The sequence below is a fragment of the Zonotrichia albicollis genome, chromosome 6 (assembly GCF_047830755.1).
Source record: "Zonotrichia albicollis isolate bZonAlb1 chromosome 6, bZonAlb1.hap1, whole genome shotgun sequence".
Lineage (NCBI taxonomy): Eukaryota > Metazoa > Chordata > Aves > Passeriformes > Passerellidae > Zonotrichia > Zonotrichia albicollis.
This window is the reverse complement of record NC_133824.1, coordinates 55,053,833-55,074,072: the sequence shown is the minus strand read 5'-3', so window position 1 is coordinate 55,074,072 and position 20,240 is coordinate 55,053,833. Positions and strand designations below refer to the sequence as shown.

Below are 20,240 nucleotides of genomic sequence, written 5' to 3'. Positions count from 1 at the left end.
ACAGGGGAAAGTCAAATGCCAAATATTCACTCTTCCTCCCTTGAGATATTTCTCTCCTTCTAACTAATTGTTGTGAATGGAACAGGATACAAAACTGCTCAGCACAAAACAGGTACAGGAGACAGAAAATGTAATGTACCGGTCAAGGTATTCACCAGCATGAAATGATTCTGAAAACCAAACTTAAAACAGATGAAGAGGCCTAATTTTCTACAACTGATAACTTGCTTTCTCCAATACATATCCACTGAAGTGTCTCATGCTGGGCCACTGAAGACATTTCTATTAGATACTGCTATGTTCATTTTTAATAGACCAGGAAGGGCACAGAATTAGTCTTGATTAGAGTTCTGTAACCAAAACTAGTTGTTCAGACTTTGCCTGAAATGATCAGAAATATTATTCATATCTATGTCACAAATTTCACACAGAGTTCTAGGACCTAACTGTCCTTATGTCCATCTGCTGCATTTCTGCAGGTACTTGCCTGTCCAATTTAGCAATACAAAACTTAAGCTGGTATGCACACGGACTTCAGAGCAAAGCCACCACACTTGGACAGGCTCTGAGAAGACACCTAACTGGAACAGAAGGCTGAGCACCAGTAAAGAGCACAGAGTGGCACATCTGGAAGTGCCCTTCAGAGCAGCTCCTGCCATACATCCCAGGTTTCAGCCCTCCCTTCCCACTGAATATTTCAGAACTCCAGATGGCACCTACAACCTCTCAGCTGTCAACAGATGAGAACAGCAGAGCAAACACAAAACTTACAGTCAACATTCCACTTAATGCTTCTTGGAGGGAGTTTAAGGGTTTCATTGATCTTTTCAAGCACCGTCTGTAGCTTCTGTTTCTGAGCAATTTCAGACTGAGTAACTTCTGCAACATTCAGCTTCTCACTTTCAAGCTTCTCTGAAGTGATAGAAGAAAGAATGGAAGAAAAAAAAAATTGTCAGCTCCACGAAGAATACAAAGACATTCCATACACCAGAGGAACATTCAGGAGACATCAGACTTCCTAATTTTGTATCTAAGGTTTTCCAGAGCCACTTTTCCTCTACACTTCTGAGCTCCTAAAGGTAAGTTCACATTTTGCCTTTAGTTGCACACTGACAAGGAGAAGGCTCTGTGCCACACCACTGGCTAACAAACATTTGCTGCAACTCCCTTTAGAGAGCACCAGACTTGGACATAAGGCCCTTTACTTCTATTGTTTCTGCTTGCAAGTGGCTTGCACAGCAGACCATCAAACCTAGGAAACAGACACCAACTTTACTTCATCAGTCTCAGGCTCCCAGATTCTTCCTCAGATGCAGGAGATAAAAATTTTACTTGGTCCAGTAGTGATAAAACGGAAGTGATTCCATATTCATAGAGGCAGAGGATGCATCAAAGAAAGGCAAACAAGTTTTCATGAAAACAACTAAAACCTCAGGAAAATTTCTCTCCATGAAAGCACAGCCATTTTCTGCACTCAAAATTTGCAGTAGATTTTAAAATACTTTAGGAATTAGTTTGTTACAATTAGTACAGTTGCTATGTATATACATACGTGGTTTATTGTTAACCCTTAAAGAACAAGCAAAGAAAATACAGAAGCTCCCTGGTGACAACACCAGAAACAAAATGCTTGGTCACTTATCAATCTACTTCTACAAAAGAGTATTTTGTTAAGATTTCTCTTTTTTGGTAGGAGCTGATCTTGTTCCTATCAAAGCCAACTGAGTATCTTTCCAAAGTGAGTGAACCTAAACCACCAGCCTGAGAGCTATCTTTTAATCCAGCCTAAGAGCTGCTATTTTTTAATCCAGCCTAAGAGCTGCTATCTCCTAACCCAGCCTAGAGAGCTGCTACTTCCTAATCCTGCCTAAGAGCTGCTATTTCCTAATCCAGCCTAAGAGCTGCTATCTCCTAATCCTGCCTAAGAGCTGCTATTTCCTAATCCAGCCTAAGAGCTGCTATCTGCATAGGTTTCTTGCACCTCCTCACCACAAGACTGAAGATTTAGTAAGCAGAGACCTGATCCACAAGGAATTAAGGGTAATGGAAAAGATTCCTCTGAAATCAATAAATGCTAGATCAGTGTATGAATATTTAGAGTCAGGCTGCACCTGATACACATGTTGTGAATTTTGGGTGAAGTCACTGGAGATCTGCCCAGGACAATCCAATTGCTCAGTCTGGGCAAATCCAGTCCATCACAATATATTCAACAGTTTAACCATTCATAGAAGGGAATAGTCTGTGAAGTCTTTATTAGAAGTGCTCACATGATGTTTCAAGATTCATTTAGGATACTGGAAAGAAATTTACTGGAGACTTTATGAGCTGTAATAACTAAGAAAATGGCTTTCAAGCCAACAGCGTAAAAAGCACATGCCAACTCTGCATTAGCAGTTTCTTTTCTCTATCTGTTTCTCAGCTGAAGCTCAGATTGCAGTCCATTGGGCACCATTACCTCAGTCATGTTAAAAGCCAGACATCAAACCAGAAAGAAATTCCAACTTTCCAGAGGAACCTTGCGATGAAGAAACTATAGCATGGAAGGAGCAGAGATTAAAAACATCCACCATGGCACTGAGACTGCCCTTGCCTTCAAACTTACTTTCCACTTGTAACATGGCAAAGTCTGTGCAGCCCATATGCAGGTAATAAATTTAACTGGAGTGAACAGTGCTGCCAAGACAAGAGCCCTCCCTCTGCAGCAGCCCAGGTAGGCTTTGTGCTGCTCTCATCAGCTGCAGAGCACCACACACTGCACTGCAGCCATGAGGGCTGTGCACACAGCCCATTGCTCAGGGGGCTCATAACACATTGCTATTTTTGTACCACTTAGTGCCATAAATGTAAGATGATACCGAGGCTCCCGGGCAGGAACAAGAGATCCACTTCTTGACAAAGTGCTTTAACACCATGCACGTGTATTTTTTCTTACCAAATAATTTCTGCAATACTTGTCCATCATACAGGTCTTCAGCCAAGTCTTTCACAATAATCCTCTCTCCTACCAACACATCATTAATCCAGTCAATTAATACCTATGTGGGAAACACAAATTTGGCAGTGTTATACACTATTCATTTGCAATTTAAACCACATGCCATTTTTCTTAGCAGAAAGAATACCAAAGCTGCAGTGGCTCAAAATACAGTCTGACATACCTTCAGGAGCAAACAGGAAAGACTCAGGAAGGACTCACCTGAGGTGGCTGTGCCAATGCACCACAAGGTCTGGACAAACACTAATTAATGCAGTATCTTCTGGACTGAAATCTTTCCCTTGCTTTCAGTAGACTTTTAACATCCTTTTGTGTTAAAGGTGCTGAAGTTGATTTTAATGAAGCATCCTGCTAAAGTTCTAACCCCAAGAATCACAAAGACAAGGGAAGATCAGCATGATCTTCAGTTGGGGATGGGATGGGACTGACACTCTGGCCTCAGGATTTTAACAGAAATTTGAAAGTCTCCCTGTGCCACATCTAGAGAAGGATACTGCCACAAATGACCTCCCCATTTCACTGGGATGTGGTTCCAACTAATTAATATCTAACTAGTGCTTTCAAGTGCTCAAGTGAAAGAGGCAGGGGTGGCATTAAAAAATAGTTCCACTTTCCTGACAGGGTTTACATGCTTTCATTACCTTCATTAGTTCTTGCAATTTTGGATCATTTCTTGAATTTGGATCCACCATTGTTCGGACTTCATTTTCCTCTGGAAGGTTTAAAAGAAAAACATTAGAAACTACCCCAGGCACAACACTTCATTTTACAGCAAGTTTTTGAGTTGAGATGTAAAATTTTTGTGAATTACCTAGCATAGTGTCCTCAGGGTCTAGTTCAAATGGAATGGGACTGAGAGGTAAGTTAATGGCATTCATTCCTTCTTCCTGTAATTCAGACACTAGGAAATAAAAAAAGAAAAGCTTGGTCAAATTTCAATTTAATTTGACTTACTATTTCACTCTCACTAAAAGTAGCATTAATTGTCTTAATTTCTTTATAAGAACATGACTCTATTAGATAAGCCACTGGGTGTAATTACAGCAATAAAGTAAAGCTAACAAAAATGGGAGGCCCAGCCAACAAATCTTTACTTGCATGAGTACATTTTTCATGGATAATGGTGCTGGAACCAACACAATTACCTCAAATCTTTTCCAGGACATGGCCCATTGTCCTCAAAACTTTAAAAGGCTCGCTTGCATGTTAATGGTCCTGACATTTTAGCACTAATGAATCATTTCAGCTAAGGGAGATGGTTATTGCTCTCAGTATGTCACCGTGGCTCTGGAGATGCTTCAAGTTTAGCTCCTTGGGAAGAGCTGGTGTGGCTGCACACCCACCCTCCCACGCAGGAGTCACCAGGCTGAGGAGCCATCCCAGGCTGAAGGTGCAGCCCTCAGCACGTTCTGCTGCCCAGGATGCCCATGGGCCTGCACTGCCCAGCTGGAGCAGGCTGCAGGATGCTGCTGGCCTGTGCTCTTGGCCTTTCCTCAGCAGAAATCACAGCAGCAAGACACCGTGTAGGGTGATGAGCCCTCAGAAAAGGGGTTAGTGTGCAGTCAATGCAGGTTGAAAAAGAACTTGGATTCAGAAATGGAGAAGTAATCCAAGATCCCGCAGTTTGGAGATGTTGTCACCTAAATATAGACAAGGTCTTACTCAGCCACAGTCCCCAAATTCTGCAAAAACCAAGTTTCTTGAGAAGAAAAGACCAGAAAGACCCAGAGAAGTGGTGTAAAGGGAAGCCTGTCACTTGTTCTGTGACAGGCCAGAGCAACTTTGTTCATTCCTCTGGGTGACCCAAACTTCAATAGGCTGCAAAGACAAAACCCTCCCTTCAGTGCCCAAAGGAAGAGCCTCCCTAGCAGAGGGCAAGGAATCCCAACAAGGTAACACACCATCCTGTGCTGTGGAAGAGCTCCCAGCACAGAGCAGGGATCACAGAGCTTGTACCTTGCTTTGGGAACAATCAGTGCAAAGCTGATTTACCAGTCCAGGAAAGGGGCTCACTGTCTTAGCCATGACCAGGCAGTAATGTTGCTTTGACCACTCAATTTCCAACCAGAACTGGTTGTAAGCTCATCTGTTCCAGTCAGAGTTTACGCTTAAATAACTTAATCCAACAATCCTACATATGGCCTAAAGATTCAGGCAGCTGTCCACAGCTTCTGACATGTACTGAAATATCTGACTGATGTGCAGATGCAAGATTCACCATCCAACAATTCAGATTTACCAGCTGATGCTTTCCTCAGTTTAACCTGAAAATCACAGAGACAATTTGGTTTCTAAGAAAACAGAGAACTACTCTAAAGATCTTCTGTTTTGTCTCTGCCCTCATGGCTGCCTCATAAATCAGCTTTACTTCCTTGGTGCATTAAGTGTAGCTAAATTCACATGAACACTGTGATCATCATTGGTGTGATAACAGGCTTAGAAATTTACAAATATTTTCTATGTTCCATGAAATGTTTTGCGGTCTGCCAGATGAAATGTTTCTGTGCATGCTTCAAGGATCTGTGTAGCTGTATTCAAGCATCTATGTAAGACTCACAGCAATAATGGCTGCCAGAGTGTTTATTACTTTTAATGGTACAAAAATAACTCTGAAAAATCCACTGCCTTCAACACTGAACCCATAACTTCACTCCATACACTCACCCTGCTTATGTATCTGTAACAGACAAGTACTGAGCAGCTCTAAAGAGTCATAAACCCATGCTGACAATAACAGTTCCCTCGACTGTTGTATATCCTCTAAAACTGATGGCTGAAAGCAATGGACCAAATTAATCCCTGATGTAACTCCACTGAGTTCTGAGGAGTTACAGCAAGGATGAAGTTGGTCTAGCATGTACAATCTCAGGAACTGCTTGCACATTAAGTAATGGCAATTGTTGAAACTGCTAGCACTCCTTGGAGAAAATCGCTGTTGGTTTCTTGGTTTCATTAACCTCTTTGAATTTTATTTTTTTGTTATGGGCAAATGTCAGCGGGTAGAAAACTTCCCTGTGGAGGTCTTTCTGCTCTGAAATGTTTAGCTCATGGAGGACTACACACAGAGCCTCCCAGGCAGAAAACGTGGGATTTTTTCACATCAGTCCCAAGGGGGAGCATAGTAAATAAAATCTATTGAAGCCAACTGCCTCCCCTGAGCTCTCCTGTCTCAAAGGGCTGGAGGCTCTGCTTGGGTGAGACACACTGGAGAAAGCAGTCAGCTCATTTTCCAAGTGAAGGACAGTAGTGAAAGCTTTTGGTTCCTCTCTCCAGGGAGCAGCCCACTGCCAGAGCTTGCTGACAATTTTGCAAGGAGACCGAGTGGACCTTTCAAGGTGGAAAATTACATAAGGAATTCTTTACAAGGCCCACTGAACCTTGCCATACCTGTCCTCTAACATGCACAACACTCTATCTTTAATAACATGACCTCCATCATATTCTCAGAGAAAATAAGAGAAAGCAAACAAACCCCTGCCACATCTTTGAGTGAATTCACTCACATTATTTGAGTGAAATAAGACAACAAGAAATATACATGGGGAACTAAAACACTGGCATGTTCTAGAATGAAAGTGTTCTATTTACTGCCCAGCAGGGGCCAAGCTCTGCTTGCTGTACACAGCTGTAAGCACAGACATTTTGCACACCTGCCAGAGCCATTTGCAGAACCTCCAGATGATCCAAAGATCCCAGATGGATCCAGGTTTTAGAGAGCACAGCTCCTCCTCACCTCTGCTTTCTGCAGGGCACAACCCATGCCCCAGGCTAGTATTATTCCCTAATAAAGGGACTCCTGCCCTCCTGTCCCCCACAAGCAGAAAACGTGATGGAGAAACCCTGAGCCTGGCAGCATCTTTTTCATTTCTTTGCCACTACTAAAAAGCAGAGATTTAATTGCAGATTAGTAATGCTACTAAATGGAGCAGGTAAGCACATGCATTATAACAAGATGTATTAAACTGAGAGAAAATGTACTATGTAGTATAGCTTCACTTTCTAAGACTTTCCATCAGAAAAATACCATGACAAATCACTGCTATACACTTAGGTGTTTATAGAGCAACCACAAATATGTGATTGAGGTTAAGAGTTTGCATATCACAGTTTCAGTAGAGGAGTCCGTTTTTCAGCTGCTTCTCATTAATTTGTTTTAATTAATTTTCATGGAAATCACTTCAGCAACTTAGTATTTTAATAAAAAGAAAGAACACAGCACTGGGGCAATTTTTTGCAGCAGCAGAAATCACCACAACATAATCTAATTTCTTGAAATACTCTGAGGAGTGGCTTTGGAGCATCAGTAAGAGCTGCACTCCAAGCCTTAGAGGAAGGGAGGAGGGGATGGGATGGACCTGCAGCAGCTCATGCACCACACAGGCTGCCAGAGCAGGGCACTGGGAGCTGGGGCAGCTCCTGGGAAGGACAGCACCCAGGGCTTGGCCACTGCACAAGGCCAGCAATTGGAGCTCAGACCCTCTGCTGTGACCCAGATCACCGTGCTGGCATTGGGAAGATCAGGGACTTCATCCCTTTGGGCATGACAGCAAAATCCAGCCTTCCTTTTTTTTCAGTCACTATGCTGAATGGAACTGGGGGAACGCACTTTTAAAGCAAGACCCTGAAAAGCAACAGCTACATCTGGGCCAGACAAATCTCTGTGGATTGGCAATGTGGAAGTCCCAGTTTTAACTCTGGATGAGGAATGGACATTTCTGCTCAGGCTTCTGATTCAGCTCCACGTGCCAAATTTCTTATGATGTAATCAAGCGCAACTCCACTGCTATCAGCTGTCAACAGACTTCCTCCCATCATGCCAGCACCAAATTTGGCCCCAGAGCTGGGGAGCCCTCGAGCCTCTATCAACAGCAACTACAGCAGCTATTTTAAGCTGGATGGAATTCTTACTGTTTTAGATGCTCTAGGATTACGAGGTCATAAACCTGTGCTATCAAACGCAGGCGTGTGCTCTGAGCCAGAGCCTGCCCTGTGATGTGTGCATCCAGCTGCCCTTGGAGCTGCACATCTGAGATGCAGCACGGCCCATACGCTTCAAATTGCCTTAATTCCTCCAGTACATGCAGCCTGTTGCTCCACATTGTATTTATTAGACAGTTTCATTTGGGTTTTTCACTCATTTATTTTGTGTGCTTGAAGGCTTTTTGCTGCCCTATTTAGTATTCAGGGCTTAGAGTTATTCTGATTTGAATGAAACACATCTCATTATTTAACTGAGCTCAGCAATGCCACATCACCAGTGCACTCTCTGTGGTTTAGATGTATTTTACATCCATCAGAAGAATCATGAAACAAATACAGCAACATGCAGAGTAAAACAGCCTCTCCTCTGAGTGCTGCAGCCATGTCTTCCCCATGTAACTGGTTCTGCACTTACAAAATTAAAATTACTGAAGTGCTATGACAGGAATGGATGAATCCTGAAATTGTGCAATTAACTAGAACCAAACCATCATTTTGGAGGAGCACAATGCCACAGTGCTTCTAACCTCAATCTTTCAAACCCAGGAGGTTTAGATAGATGCATATACAACTACAGACATATACACATACATAACATTTCTGCAGGTCTTCAATTGCCTTTCTTTCTCTAGCATAAGGGTTTTCCATTCAAGCTTCTCAGCATTTTTAAGGTATCACATACATTGAGTTGGGTTTTTTTTTGTTTTGGTTTGGGTGTTGAATTTTTTTGTTTGTTTGTTTTTCCTGTGGAAGCTGAGATTTGCTGACATTCACATGACTCCAAGAGTTTAGGCTTTCTATAAGAAAGTCAAAATCTCCCTGATATTTTAAACTGCTACAGTAGGCAGCAGCTTTACATGTCATGTCTCTATCTTAAGCTATTTTTTCCTGGAACAAGCACCATTTGGAAGGCTAGCTGCAGACATCTTATTGCCAGAATAACCCTGGATATTTGCATGTATGCCCACATTCAAACATACATGCCTATGCTACATACATTTAGATATGTAGCCAGAAATTACAGCCAGTTTAGAAAAATGCTGATTTTCAGCACGAAATGTCTTTACTGCTCTTGTATAAGACAAACACTCAATTATAGCAGAGCCAAATTTAGATGAATTGGGTTTTGGTTTCACATTCCCTTTATTGGGTGCAAATTTCTGGTAAATGCCCACGACCTCGATGCTTTGCTTTTGTAACCACTCGTGCACAACAGCAGCTTTAGTTCTTCTACTGCCTTGATAGCCTGTAATGCAGACCTGAGTGTAAATGAGTGTATCCACACAGATCTCAGTGGATTTGTGCTGATTTATACCAGCTCACTGGCTCAGCACGGCTCCTGCTCCCTCTGATATAATTCTGGTGGGGTAATTCTGGATTTGTACTGGTAAATGAGAGAACTGACCAAAATTACTTAAGACAGCTAGAGAATGAGAGGAAAAAAGAAAACAAAAACACTTTCAAAAAGTCATAGTTCAGGCTTCTATAGAATTATAGTATTTAGTCAAGAAAATTTACATAATTGCTTTCTGGGCCATCTATCCAAAATGTTAATTTCTAATACCTGTGCATGTGCATCCAATATGTCCACAAAGGGAAAAGAAAATATTAATCTAAAATAGTACTGCCTAATTTTCTGTAATACATAATTCATTAAACATGGATTCTGGCAGCTCAACTTTAGCTCTGAAACAAAAGAAATCCACACAAAAGACAATAAATCTGCATTACACATGGTACTAAAATGATCCAATGGATTTATAGATGTTTACAAGTTTGCAGAGTGTGACACAGCGTCCACCAGAAATTTGATATTCACAGCACAAAACATCATAAACATATGTCTGCAACTACAAAAGGGCCTTTTTATGTGGGGATCATTGTTAAAATTGTCTTCAGAACATAAACCTTAAGTTGTAAATGCTACTCTCCATTTATTCTCCAAGACATAACAAATGAGGGAAGAAAAGCAGAGATATGTTTGTAATTGAAAATGTTTCTCAGGAAATGATCTGTACAGGAACATCATTCTCATTCCATTAACTGCTGACTCCAAGCCAACCATTTGTAAAAGTAAATAAATATGCAAACTGGCTGACAACAATGTGCCTGCCTTTAATGTTTCTGCATTAGTACTCAGTCTCCAAAAAAGAATCTATTTTCTTTTCTCATTTCTCCATTAAACCAAACATGGCATGCACACAAAAGGAACAGGAGTAATGCTGTTCACAATAAAAGATGGGAGAAATGCTATTATTTGATTTTCATGTATGCAAAACAAATTAAATGTCTTTTGCCTTGAACTTTCTCTGAAGTCCAAAGCCACGCTCAAGGACCTCAGTGATTAGTTTGCTGTTCCTTTCTCTTGTTGGAATTGGCAGGGAAAAAAGCCTCCACAGACAGACAGACAGACAGATGTCTGCTTTGGGTAGGTAAAAAACAACAAATCAGGAAGCAAACTCAGTCCTTTTTCAAAAGAGTACATGTGATTCTCTTTTGCCAGCTTCACTAAGCCTTCCATGCTTTCCCATTTCATTCGGGATGAAGGTTCTTTCTCAGAATTCCCCTCTAGTTTCTAAGAGGTAATAAGCAGTGAAGTGCCAAGCTAACACAGATGCCAATCATTCCATTCATTCCTTCCACACATCCTCTCAACACATCTTTTAAAATACCTAAGCAGTATCTGCAGACATTCTGAAAATCCTGTCACCCTACAGGACTGTTAAAAACCCTACTGAAAAATCCCAAAAGGCAATTTTGGGAATAAATACAGACAAGAGTTCAATTGATGCTGATTCTCATTCCCACTGAAGAACAAACCGTGCATATGAGAAATGCTGAGACCATTCCAAGTTCTTATCAAAATGTGCTGTGTGGAATCTGATCCCAAAACAAACTCCAAAGAGCCTGAGATACTTTGGTAGGGTGTTTGTGCCACAGAAACATGCAGGTTGTTAGCTGCTCTGCACGTGGTATCCCTACATGCAAAATACTTTATTGAAATAAATTCTTTGACAGCAAAGCACTTCATGGAAACAAATCCTCTGCCAGCTAAGATTTCCAACTTACTGCGAGATCTCTGAACTGATTTACTGAGGATCTCAGAACAACACAGGGCCCTTGGGGCCATACAGAGAAGTAGGGAAAGCATTTTGATATTTCTCAAGTTACAACAAATCTGCAGGTAGTAATACCCAGAAGAGAGGCAGCCAGACCTTTTGGTGCAAGTGGGGGCAATTGTTCTTCTTACATGCTCACCAGCTTGCTGCAACATTTTTTTCAAACATTGAGGAGTGTAGAGGCAGATTTTACAGGCTTGCCTCATTTTGTGAATCACCAACCAACCAAGAGCAGCTATTCCAACATCAACAAGAAGAGCTCATGCAGAGAAGACAAAACCAAGGATCTGTTCCAAGAAGTCTTTCCCAGCTCAACAAGTTCTAGCTATTCCTAAGAGAAAACCCAAAAATAGTTCTCAGGAATGTGAGGGCACACTAGTAGCAAGCTGAGGATTTCCTGAATTTCTTGCTCTTTTCTTCTTGTGTATATAAGCCTTGTTCCTGAAGGAGAAAAAGTTAAGAGAGACCCACTGCAGCTCAGTAATCTAGATGAGTGCTTTTCCTTGAAAGAAATAAAAAATTACTACTTTTACTGGAAAGTTTGAGCTCCTTCTCAGAGACTACAAACTGCTTTATGTGTCACACACTGTCCCCATTTTCAAACTGCAGTTACTAGAACTACTTGTGTTTTGAGATAAGCAACTCATCATCTTCAAGCAAAGACTCTGTGACAAAGGATTGCAAGACTTTTAGTAAGTGGCTAAGCATTTCTACATCCCAGAAGGAAAAATCCAAAAATCCCCAAAAACACATTAGTATTTTATGAGAGCTTCTCACACTTCAAGATCTTTCTTTACTATCAAAGTCAACCAGGATGAAGTCTGGTGTTGACACCAAGGCTGGAGAAGCAGCAAACACAAGAAGGATGGGATAAGAGTCACCTGAAGAAATTAAAATAATAATGAATACAAATATGTAGATATATTACTTATTTGCATAACTGGTAGTTTGCAGTCCACTTGTTGCTACCTTCTGTGTCAATCCTGAATATCTAACCCTGGTTCTCAGATTCAGCAGCAGAACTGACTTGCAATATCTAATTCTGCTTTTTCCCCTTGACTTTAAAGATTTTCAGTTTCTTGCTATGTTTAATATTTGTGCCTAACACACAGATGGTTTCTTAAAGTCTCTGCAATATGTCCCAGGGAATTGGAGTTTATAGTCAAGGACAGAATCAGGATCTAATTTGGGAATTGGGATCTACAGACAGGCCTTCAACATGGCAAAAACAGGCTGTGGCTTTGGCTGGATCAACAGAAACCCAGCCACATTCTGAAAGAAAAAGGGGTGGATTTGGTAAAAGGCAGCAAATGAAACCTTAAAATGGAAGAAATGTATCTTCTAGCACCCTGAAGACAAAACTGCCCTTCAGAGCTCTCATGGCCAACACAGAGGTTAATGTGAATTTGAGAGCAGAAAAGCTTCAGGAACTTTCCTGAGAAAGGGAAAGCTCCTTATCTCACATGGGTGTGCACTGCCGAGCTGCACACCGTTTGTGTGGAGCCCCTCTGCTTTTCCCAGCCATACACAGCTCAGGGATGAGAAGGGATGTATCAGGGCTGTCTGTGGAAATCCCTGGCTGGAGGGAGGACTTTGGTCAGCTGGCATAAATCACAGTGTGCTGTGATCAATAGTGTGGCTGTGCTATCCTCCTCAAACACATTTACACAAAAGTGCAAGATGATGATGCAAGACAGGACTTTGGTAGCACAAACTAGAAATTGTGTTTGGCTTAGGAAAGCAGAATTTGTTCTCAATTTGCACAGGAAATAAATCAACACTTTCCAGTCTAGGTTTTCAAATCCCTTAATCAGAATTAATTCATTTACCAGAAGAAAACAGCAGTATCCTCATTCTGCAGCACAGAAAAAACCACTATTCTAGTTTAAGGCATTCATCTACATGTTTCCTTTCTGGAGACAAAATTGACTTGTAAAATGGAAGCCTAGCACTTAAAATACAGCCTTAAAAGCTCATCTGTAATGTTACATTAGCCTGACAGAGCAGACAGGAATACCTGTACCTTTTGCTTTCCAAACCCCTGTCATGGCAAAGAAAACATCCCTTTTTGCATACAAACCAGCAGCAATGATTTTCATCCAGCCCTGTGGCTTGCTCTTCATGGGCCCTGCCTGGTACCCTCTGTGCATTCCTAATTTTGCTTATTTCCTTATAAAATCAAACAGCTGCTCCAGCTTCCAAATGCCCTGTCTAAAACAAACACCTGACTGAACTGTTCACCTGATTTTGGTGTTTCTGTGAAGACACCAAAATGCCATTTTCTCTTCCAAGAGATCTCCAACATGCTGGAATTTCAGAGCAGCCCTTGCTAGCACCTGTCAAGAGCTGTCAGACCAGGGAAGCATCCCTGGGTGAACTCCTACCTATTAAATGCATTTCCTGGGTTGCTGTCATTGCCAATGTACCAATTTCATCATGAGGAACAATCACAGCAACAGCGCCTGTGGCTGTATTTCCTGTCCCACTTTGCTGGTGGGCATACCTAAACCTGCAGCTTAATCATTGATGTAGATAACCTCAAATAGGTTTTACTCCATGGCACTGACACATTTGGAGTTTCCCCAAAATAATCTGCAGCCTTCTGCTTTGATGTTTTGAGTTTGTGTTACTGCTCCTCTTAGAAAGTGCATAGTACCACGAGGTTTTCATTTTAATAAGCATGAATATTAAAACTTACTGACTGCATAACACATAGTCCATTTGAAAATTGCTATCCCAAACATGCTTTTGACTACAAATGAAAACTTGCCCTGAATGGAAATTCAGCTGATAAAAATCACCATTTTCACACTGGAGCCAGTGTTACCCCAAGACTGCATTTGTACTAAACTGAAGCTAACTGGAACACATAATCTTATGAAACATCACAGGGTGAAACAGCTAATTCCATTTCATATTGCAAAAATACTTTCACAAAATAATATTAAACATTAACAGACTGCTGTATCTTCTTCTTCTTCTTTTACCCAGGAAAAACAAAGTCTGACAGGAGTAAGAAGGAAATAAACTCTCATTCTTATCTTCAAAATATTGCAAACCAAAAATAAAAATTGCAAAAATTGTAGAAATTGTAAAAACACAGGGTGAGAAAGCAATAAGCAGAAAAGCAAAGCACCCAGATGAGTGGGTCTGGCTCCTACCTTTAGGGCAAAATGCTCCACAGCCCATCGTAGGGTCTCTGGGCCACCCTCATAGTGCATCCCAGGGGGAACTGCAGTCCTGGAGGTGCTGGAAGCTCAGGCAGGGCCCTGTGTGCTGCTTTCAGAGGAGCTGGTTCAGCTTTGGAGCTGTTTTGCACCAGAATGGTCCAAGCACATCTCAACTCCTGGCTCAGAGCATCGCTTCAGAACAAGCGACTGACTGCCTATATAATTTAATATGATGCCACATGAGACTCATAGAGCATCTGCAAAAGAAACTAAATCTGCTTTTTGCAGCTTGGTGAGCTGTGCTGTGAAGGCTGGGATGCAGTTTTGATTGTGTGCTTTTGTTATCAGTCATACAACTAAACAAAGTGCTCAAAGGGCAAGTGCAAAACGCACATTTTTAGCAATCCCAGTCTGTTTCTGTTCTGGGTAACTTGTACCTTTTCCCCTTGTAACTGAATAAAGTCACAGGTCCCCTCAAAGCATAGGAAAAGTCTATGCATACACACTGCAACATTTGATGGGAAATTTCTTTCTCTTTCTCTTTTGTTTGGTTTTATTTTTTGTTTTAGTTTTCATTTTTGTTGTTGTGAAACAAGTCTGATCAACAGGAGTTACTTGAATCGTGTTGTCTGAATTAAGATGCATGTATGATATTACCAAATTCAGATCCTGATTACAGTATTCTTTTCTCCACAAATACTTCCCTACTGAAATAATTAGCAACACACACGGAACAAGGACTAAGCCCTGAAACAGGCAAAAACATATAAAAAGCTAAAAAGCAAAGGAAAGGAGAGGTATGAGCCATCAAAAAAACAATAAACTACTTGTAAGAAATAAACTAGTTTTATGGGCTCTTCCAAAGGGGAACAGTAATGAAAATATAATCTAAAGCAATTACTTACTTGGGCTAAAAATCTAATTCCTATGAAGTTTTCTACAGATTAAAACTTTTCAGAAGCTATAAAATGTCAAAGTGCTTGTTTCAACTTGGAGCAGGAGGAGGGAAGTGACACATCCCTGGCTCATTTCTAAGTCATGGAAAGCAGTTACCTTTCTAATTTCCAACGGAACTCCATTTAAAATACCTGTGCCAAAAGACAACTATGGAGAACGGATTGGTATTTACTGTTTAGGATTATTCAGCTGAGCTACACAGCATCCCTCCCCAGGTTTCTGTGACTCCTTGCAGAAGTCTCAGAGATCTGTCAGTGCTCTGACACCACATTCTCTGCCAGTTCTAAGGAGCCTCTGATACACACAGGTCTGCAGCCTCTGGGTCACTCCTAAAAGCAGCTTTCCCTGCCAACATTTCTATTTCATGCTGCACTCACAAGCAGTAATGGGGCTCCCCATTCACTGCCTTCTAGCACTGAAAACCTGCATTGCTGGGCTGCTGAATAACAGCATTCAACTGCAGGAAACACTGAGCTGGCAGCTCTTTACCAAGCTTTCCTTTTCTTAATTTCTGAAAAGAATCACAAGTGTCCCACATACTTTATTATGGCAATCCTGTTTGGGACACAAGTACAGCTAAAGGAAAACATGCTTCACTTGAAATGTCAAGAAGGCTGCTGAAAATTATTATATATTAAAAAAATTCATGAAGTCCGAAGTCACAGTTACCTGCATCATCAATTCAATCACTTATTTTATAAGTGCTTATTTACAGCTGTTCATAAAGTAGTATTTTTCTGCATGCACAAAAGCAGTTATTTTACAAAAAAATAGTAAATGAAATTTGTTTCTTTTATGCTGAGTTTTTATACCTACAGAAGCAGACAAAATATCATGCCCAGGTAGTAGGTGAGGTTACAGCAGGGTAAGGAGGCTGCAAATTAGCTAAAGCAGAGCTTTTTCCTCAGAGGGTATGACATGGCAAGAAGTGGAAAACTTCAGCAGGTCTGAAGTACACAGCTTGGGGGCCCAGTAGAGGAATTTCTACTCCTCCTTTCCATAATTCATTTTCACTTGCCACAAACATAAACTCAAGCAGGGCTTGATTTCTAATTCCTGCAATATAACAACACCTTTCAAAAAGCCTGTGCACTCCTCCCTCCCCTTAGCAGAGGTCACTGCAGGGAGAAACCCAGCACATTGGGAAGGTGCTTTGGGCCTAGAGTTTCCCAAACTGTTCCTGAGGGCTCATTCTCAACCCTGCAATTTTCAGCTTTGTAAAAACAGAAATATACCAGGCAGGACTAAAGTCTTATTCAAGCCGTTTTGGCCATCAATACAGGAAACAATTCAAAGGCAACATGACACTGATAGCTTAATTTGTGAAAATGGATAAATACTGGATCTGCCACATAGCACATTAACCCATGTAACAAATAAATACAGAAATAGCACTGCAATACTTGGTTAAAAGGTTTTGGTTCACAGAGGAGGAAATTCAATTAAAGCATGTAATGTCAATTACTGTCATTTGTAATTTTATTTTGCTTCCCTAGAAACAATACAGATGCAGGATTCTAAAGTTACCTGCATGTTTGATGCAAATGGGATAAAATTATCTAGGTTCTGAGAAAATCCAGATAGTAGTAAGGAAAAAACCCCACAGTTTCACCTAACCTCACTCGTGGATCGTCTTCAGAGAGCTGATCACATGAGAACTGACAAACCTTCCATTTAAACACATAAGCCAACAACCCAGACCTGAAACAGGACTTTTATGGTTCAAAAGTGATGTTAAGTCATCAGAAAGGCTGGGAGGAGAGCAACTGCTTAATTCTCAGCTACTGCAAATGGGCACAGCCTTACTAAAGCCAACAGAAGAGCACTGACTGATAGCAGAAGAGAATTTGCCTCACTGTTTACACTGATTGATTCCAATTGGAAAATTACAGGGTCAGGTCCTTAATGCTCCTGTCTCCTTTGCCCTGCTCTGTGTAAGAGTGACTAAAAGTCATGTGGAAGACTCCAGGCGTCCCAGCAGCACAGAAACAAACATCAGATCCCACCAGTCCCTTCTCCCCTCTGCCATGAGAAATGCGCAGCCGCAGCAGCAGCACCCAGCTCTGCCTTCTCACCAACAGCAGAGCTCAGAGTGCACAGGAGCATCCTCCCCACTGCATCTGCTGCTGAATCAGGAAACAATACAAAAAATGGATTAATTAAAGTTACTGGTGGTGAAATAAATGCCAGGCATCCTTCTGCCTTGCACACTACAATATGAGCTACACCACAACCAGCAGAGAATGTGCTGTAAACACCTCCAATCCAAGCCATTTTCTCTTAAGCATCACCACTTCTAAATATGGAAGCTTCCTGCCTTTGAAAACCCATACCTTCCTCAATAGTGTAATGCTACAGTATAATGATGATTAGAATGATAGGAAAGAGCTAACAAAAGAAAGACTAAATCAATCAGATGCTTTCTTATGCCTCTAAATGATACACATAAATTGTGTCTATCAGGTTCCCCCAGGCTATTTCAGGAGCAAGCAGAACACAAAATGATGCAGATTCATTACAAAAAGTCTAAATCTAATCTACCTGAATTTAAAATGCCAGGAATCATGTAAATGGAAGAAAAGATGACAGACTTTGCATGTTATACATAAGCAGAAACAGGAGTCATATAAACCGGGAGTCACACAAAGTGCTCATTTACCAGAAATTACAGGTGAGATCCCTGGCGGTGCCAACATCTATTGGTGAGGACAGAGGTGTCTCCAAAGTGCCCTTGTGCCTTCCCCTGCCCTCCAGAGGATGCCATGAGCCTGGCACTGGGGCTCAGGGGTGGCACTGAGGGTATGGGAGACATTTATCCTCTCCTCTCCACCCACCAGGGCTAAAATCCAAAAGAGAAGAATTCCAGCACAGGCTGTGTGATGCAAAGGGAGAAGGTAGATCCCAGAGTTATGTTTTTAGACATGCAAATTAAAACGGTGTCCTTCCCAAATAACACATGAATGCTGACAAAAGTCATTTAAAAGGGTCAATCCCAGCTAGATCTAGGTGGCAAATGCAAGAAAATTGGACTCTTGAAAAATAAAATACTACTGATATGACACAGTTCACCTATAACATAACTGACATATGGCAAAAAATGCATTGACAAGAACCTGAGAAACTCCAGCTCTCCCAGAATCTTACTGTTATTTGCAATGCACCTTGCAAGGTCTAAGTGTTACTCACAGGCAGGCCTATGGCCCTTTCCCCTAAACACACAGGAGAAAGAGAATGATGTTATACCTATAAATACACACACTTTTGTATGCCTCGTACCATAAACAAAATCTTTACTACAACCATACATGCACACAAAATTGGATCATTTGGAACACTCAGTAGTACAGCCTCTCTCTCCTAACAGGCCAGCCTCATTCCCTGCCATTAAATCAAGACACATTCAGGTCTGAAACCTTCACCTGGAGCCAGACCTCTTGACTTGCTATGTGCTGACATTTTAAACTGAATGCAGGAGTGGTTCTCCTCTCATTTTCTAAGCTATGCTGGATCAAAATCTAAACCTCAGCAATGCTCCTGAAAAGACAAATCAACCTCAAAGTCAACAGAATCTCAGCAGCATAAACCCAGTAAGCAGATCAGACCTAAATCATAACTCCTGCAGATTTCTCTTGTTGCACAAAAATATTACTCAGCAATAGGCAACACAATTGTTTACCAAATAATTTAGTCATTTTTATGTCATTATTTCTCAAGTGGAAAGAGTACTGACTTTCAGGGATGCACTAAATTGGCTCAAAGTTTGTGCCAGAGCAATAGGAAAAAACCCCTTGATTTATAGACCTGCACATTAACAAGTGCCTCTTTCTTGTTACTCTCTCTCTGCCTTCCATTTAGAGTTCATGTTACTGGAGTTGGATTTCCTCTAGGCTGGGCCCTATTCAGAGCCTGCATTACCAGCCCAGTTGCACTGGAGTCTGTTCCCAGAATCCTGCCAAGCTGGCAGGATGGTTCCTCAGAGACTACTTTGCCTGACATGCAGTAAGCTATTTATTGACACACCACTGTTCCCATTCAGTTCTGCACCTAAGCACTCAACGGGATAGCAGTTCCATATGTTGGATCTGTTACACTCCTCTGGAAAATTATATTACTTTGGGTAAATAAAAAGCTAAGAGCAGCAGGAAAAATATCATAAAAATGCAGCCAAATTTGTTTCATCCTGCCTCCATCAGCAAATTTGGTCTATGACCTCTGCATATGAGTCATGCAAGTGCTTTAAAACTTGCAATGATTTATATGTTCAGGATAGGAAGTTCAAGGCTTATATTTCTGCTCCCCTACCATACATTATTATTCTTTATACACAATTTCTTGATAATTATCTATCTAAAATATATAGGCATCTTTTTTCCCTACTTTGTGGTGCACATTAACCAAAACCATTCATCTCAATAACCAGTCTCAGGGTTCTTGGCAGAGTAGAGCTGAATGTGTAGGTTATTCCTGGAACCATACTAGGCTGATGCTCTCATCATAGTTTTAGTCATGGAAACAGGCTTTCACCAAGACAGGCATTGTTTGTTAAAAAGGAAATTCCTGGCATATCTGTGAGAAACGAGGAGTAATAGGGTACACCACTTAAAATGTAATATTTGCACAGGGCTGTTTGTTAGAAGGCTTTTTGTAGTCTGCTCTACAAATCAGGTGATGCTTTCTGAAGCTTTGGGCTCGTGCCCTGCTGAGAAACCACTCTCTGTTTTCACAGTCCCTCTGCAGCACAGCTTCACTCCACGAGACCTCCCTTCACACAACAGCAACAAGTTCTCTTCAAGCTCTGAAGAGATCTAGCAAAAGAGCTGACTTTCCAGTTTCTCTAAGCATTAACAGTGGGGCTTTTGGATTTACAAACCTGCATTTTCTATGGCCTATCTGACCTTTACCACAACACTAGCAAGGTTTTGAGGAGGATCTGTCTGCCTTGAAAGGGATAATTTGCTTCCATTGTGATTCAGCCCCATGAGAAGCACAGGGCAGCTCTAGCCATGGATATGTGAC

General features: G+C 41.3%; 1 protein-coding gene across 6 annotated transcripts in view; it reads right to left on the bottom strand.

The window, feature by feature from the left end:
• Positions 1-20,240, bottom strand: part of PARVA (parvin alpha) — a 62,136-nt gene that overhangs the window by 19,806 nt on the left and 22,090 nt on the right. For 5 of the 6 annotated variants that reach the window (XM_005492048.3, XM_014270628.3, XM_074543851.1 and 2 more), the window contains exons 2-5: positions 3,810-3,899; positions 3,640-3,710; positions 2,936-3,038; positions 772-912 (exon numbers count right to left, since the gene is read on the bottom strand). In XM_005492048.3, the coding sequence (XP_005492105.1) occupies positions 772-912; positions 2,936-3,038; positions 3,640-3,710; positions 3,810-3,899 (405 nt within the window). Of the gene's footprint in view, positions 1-771; positions 913-2,935; positions 3,039-3,639; positions 3,711-3,809; positions 3,900-14,258; positions 14,610-20,240 lie in introns of those variants that run through there. The other variant, XM_014270626.3, reaches the window with a different exon arrangement.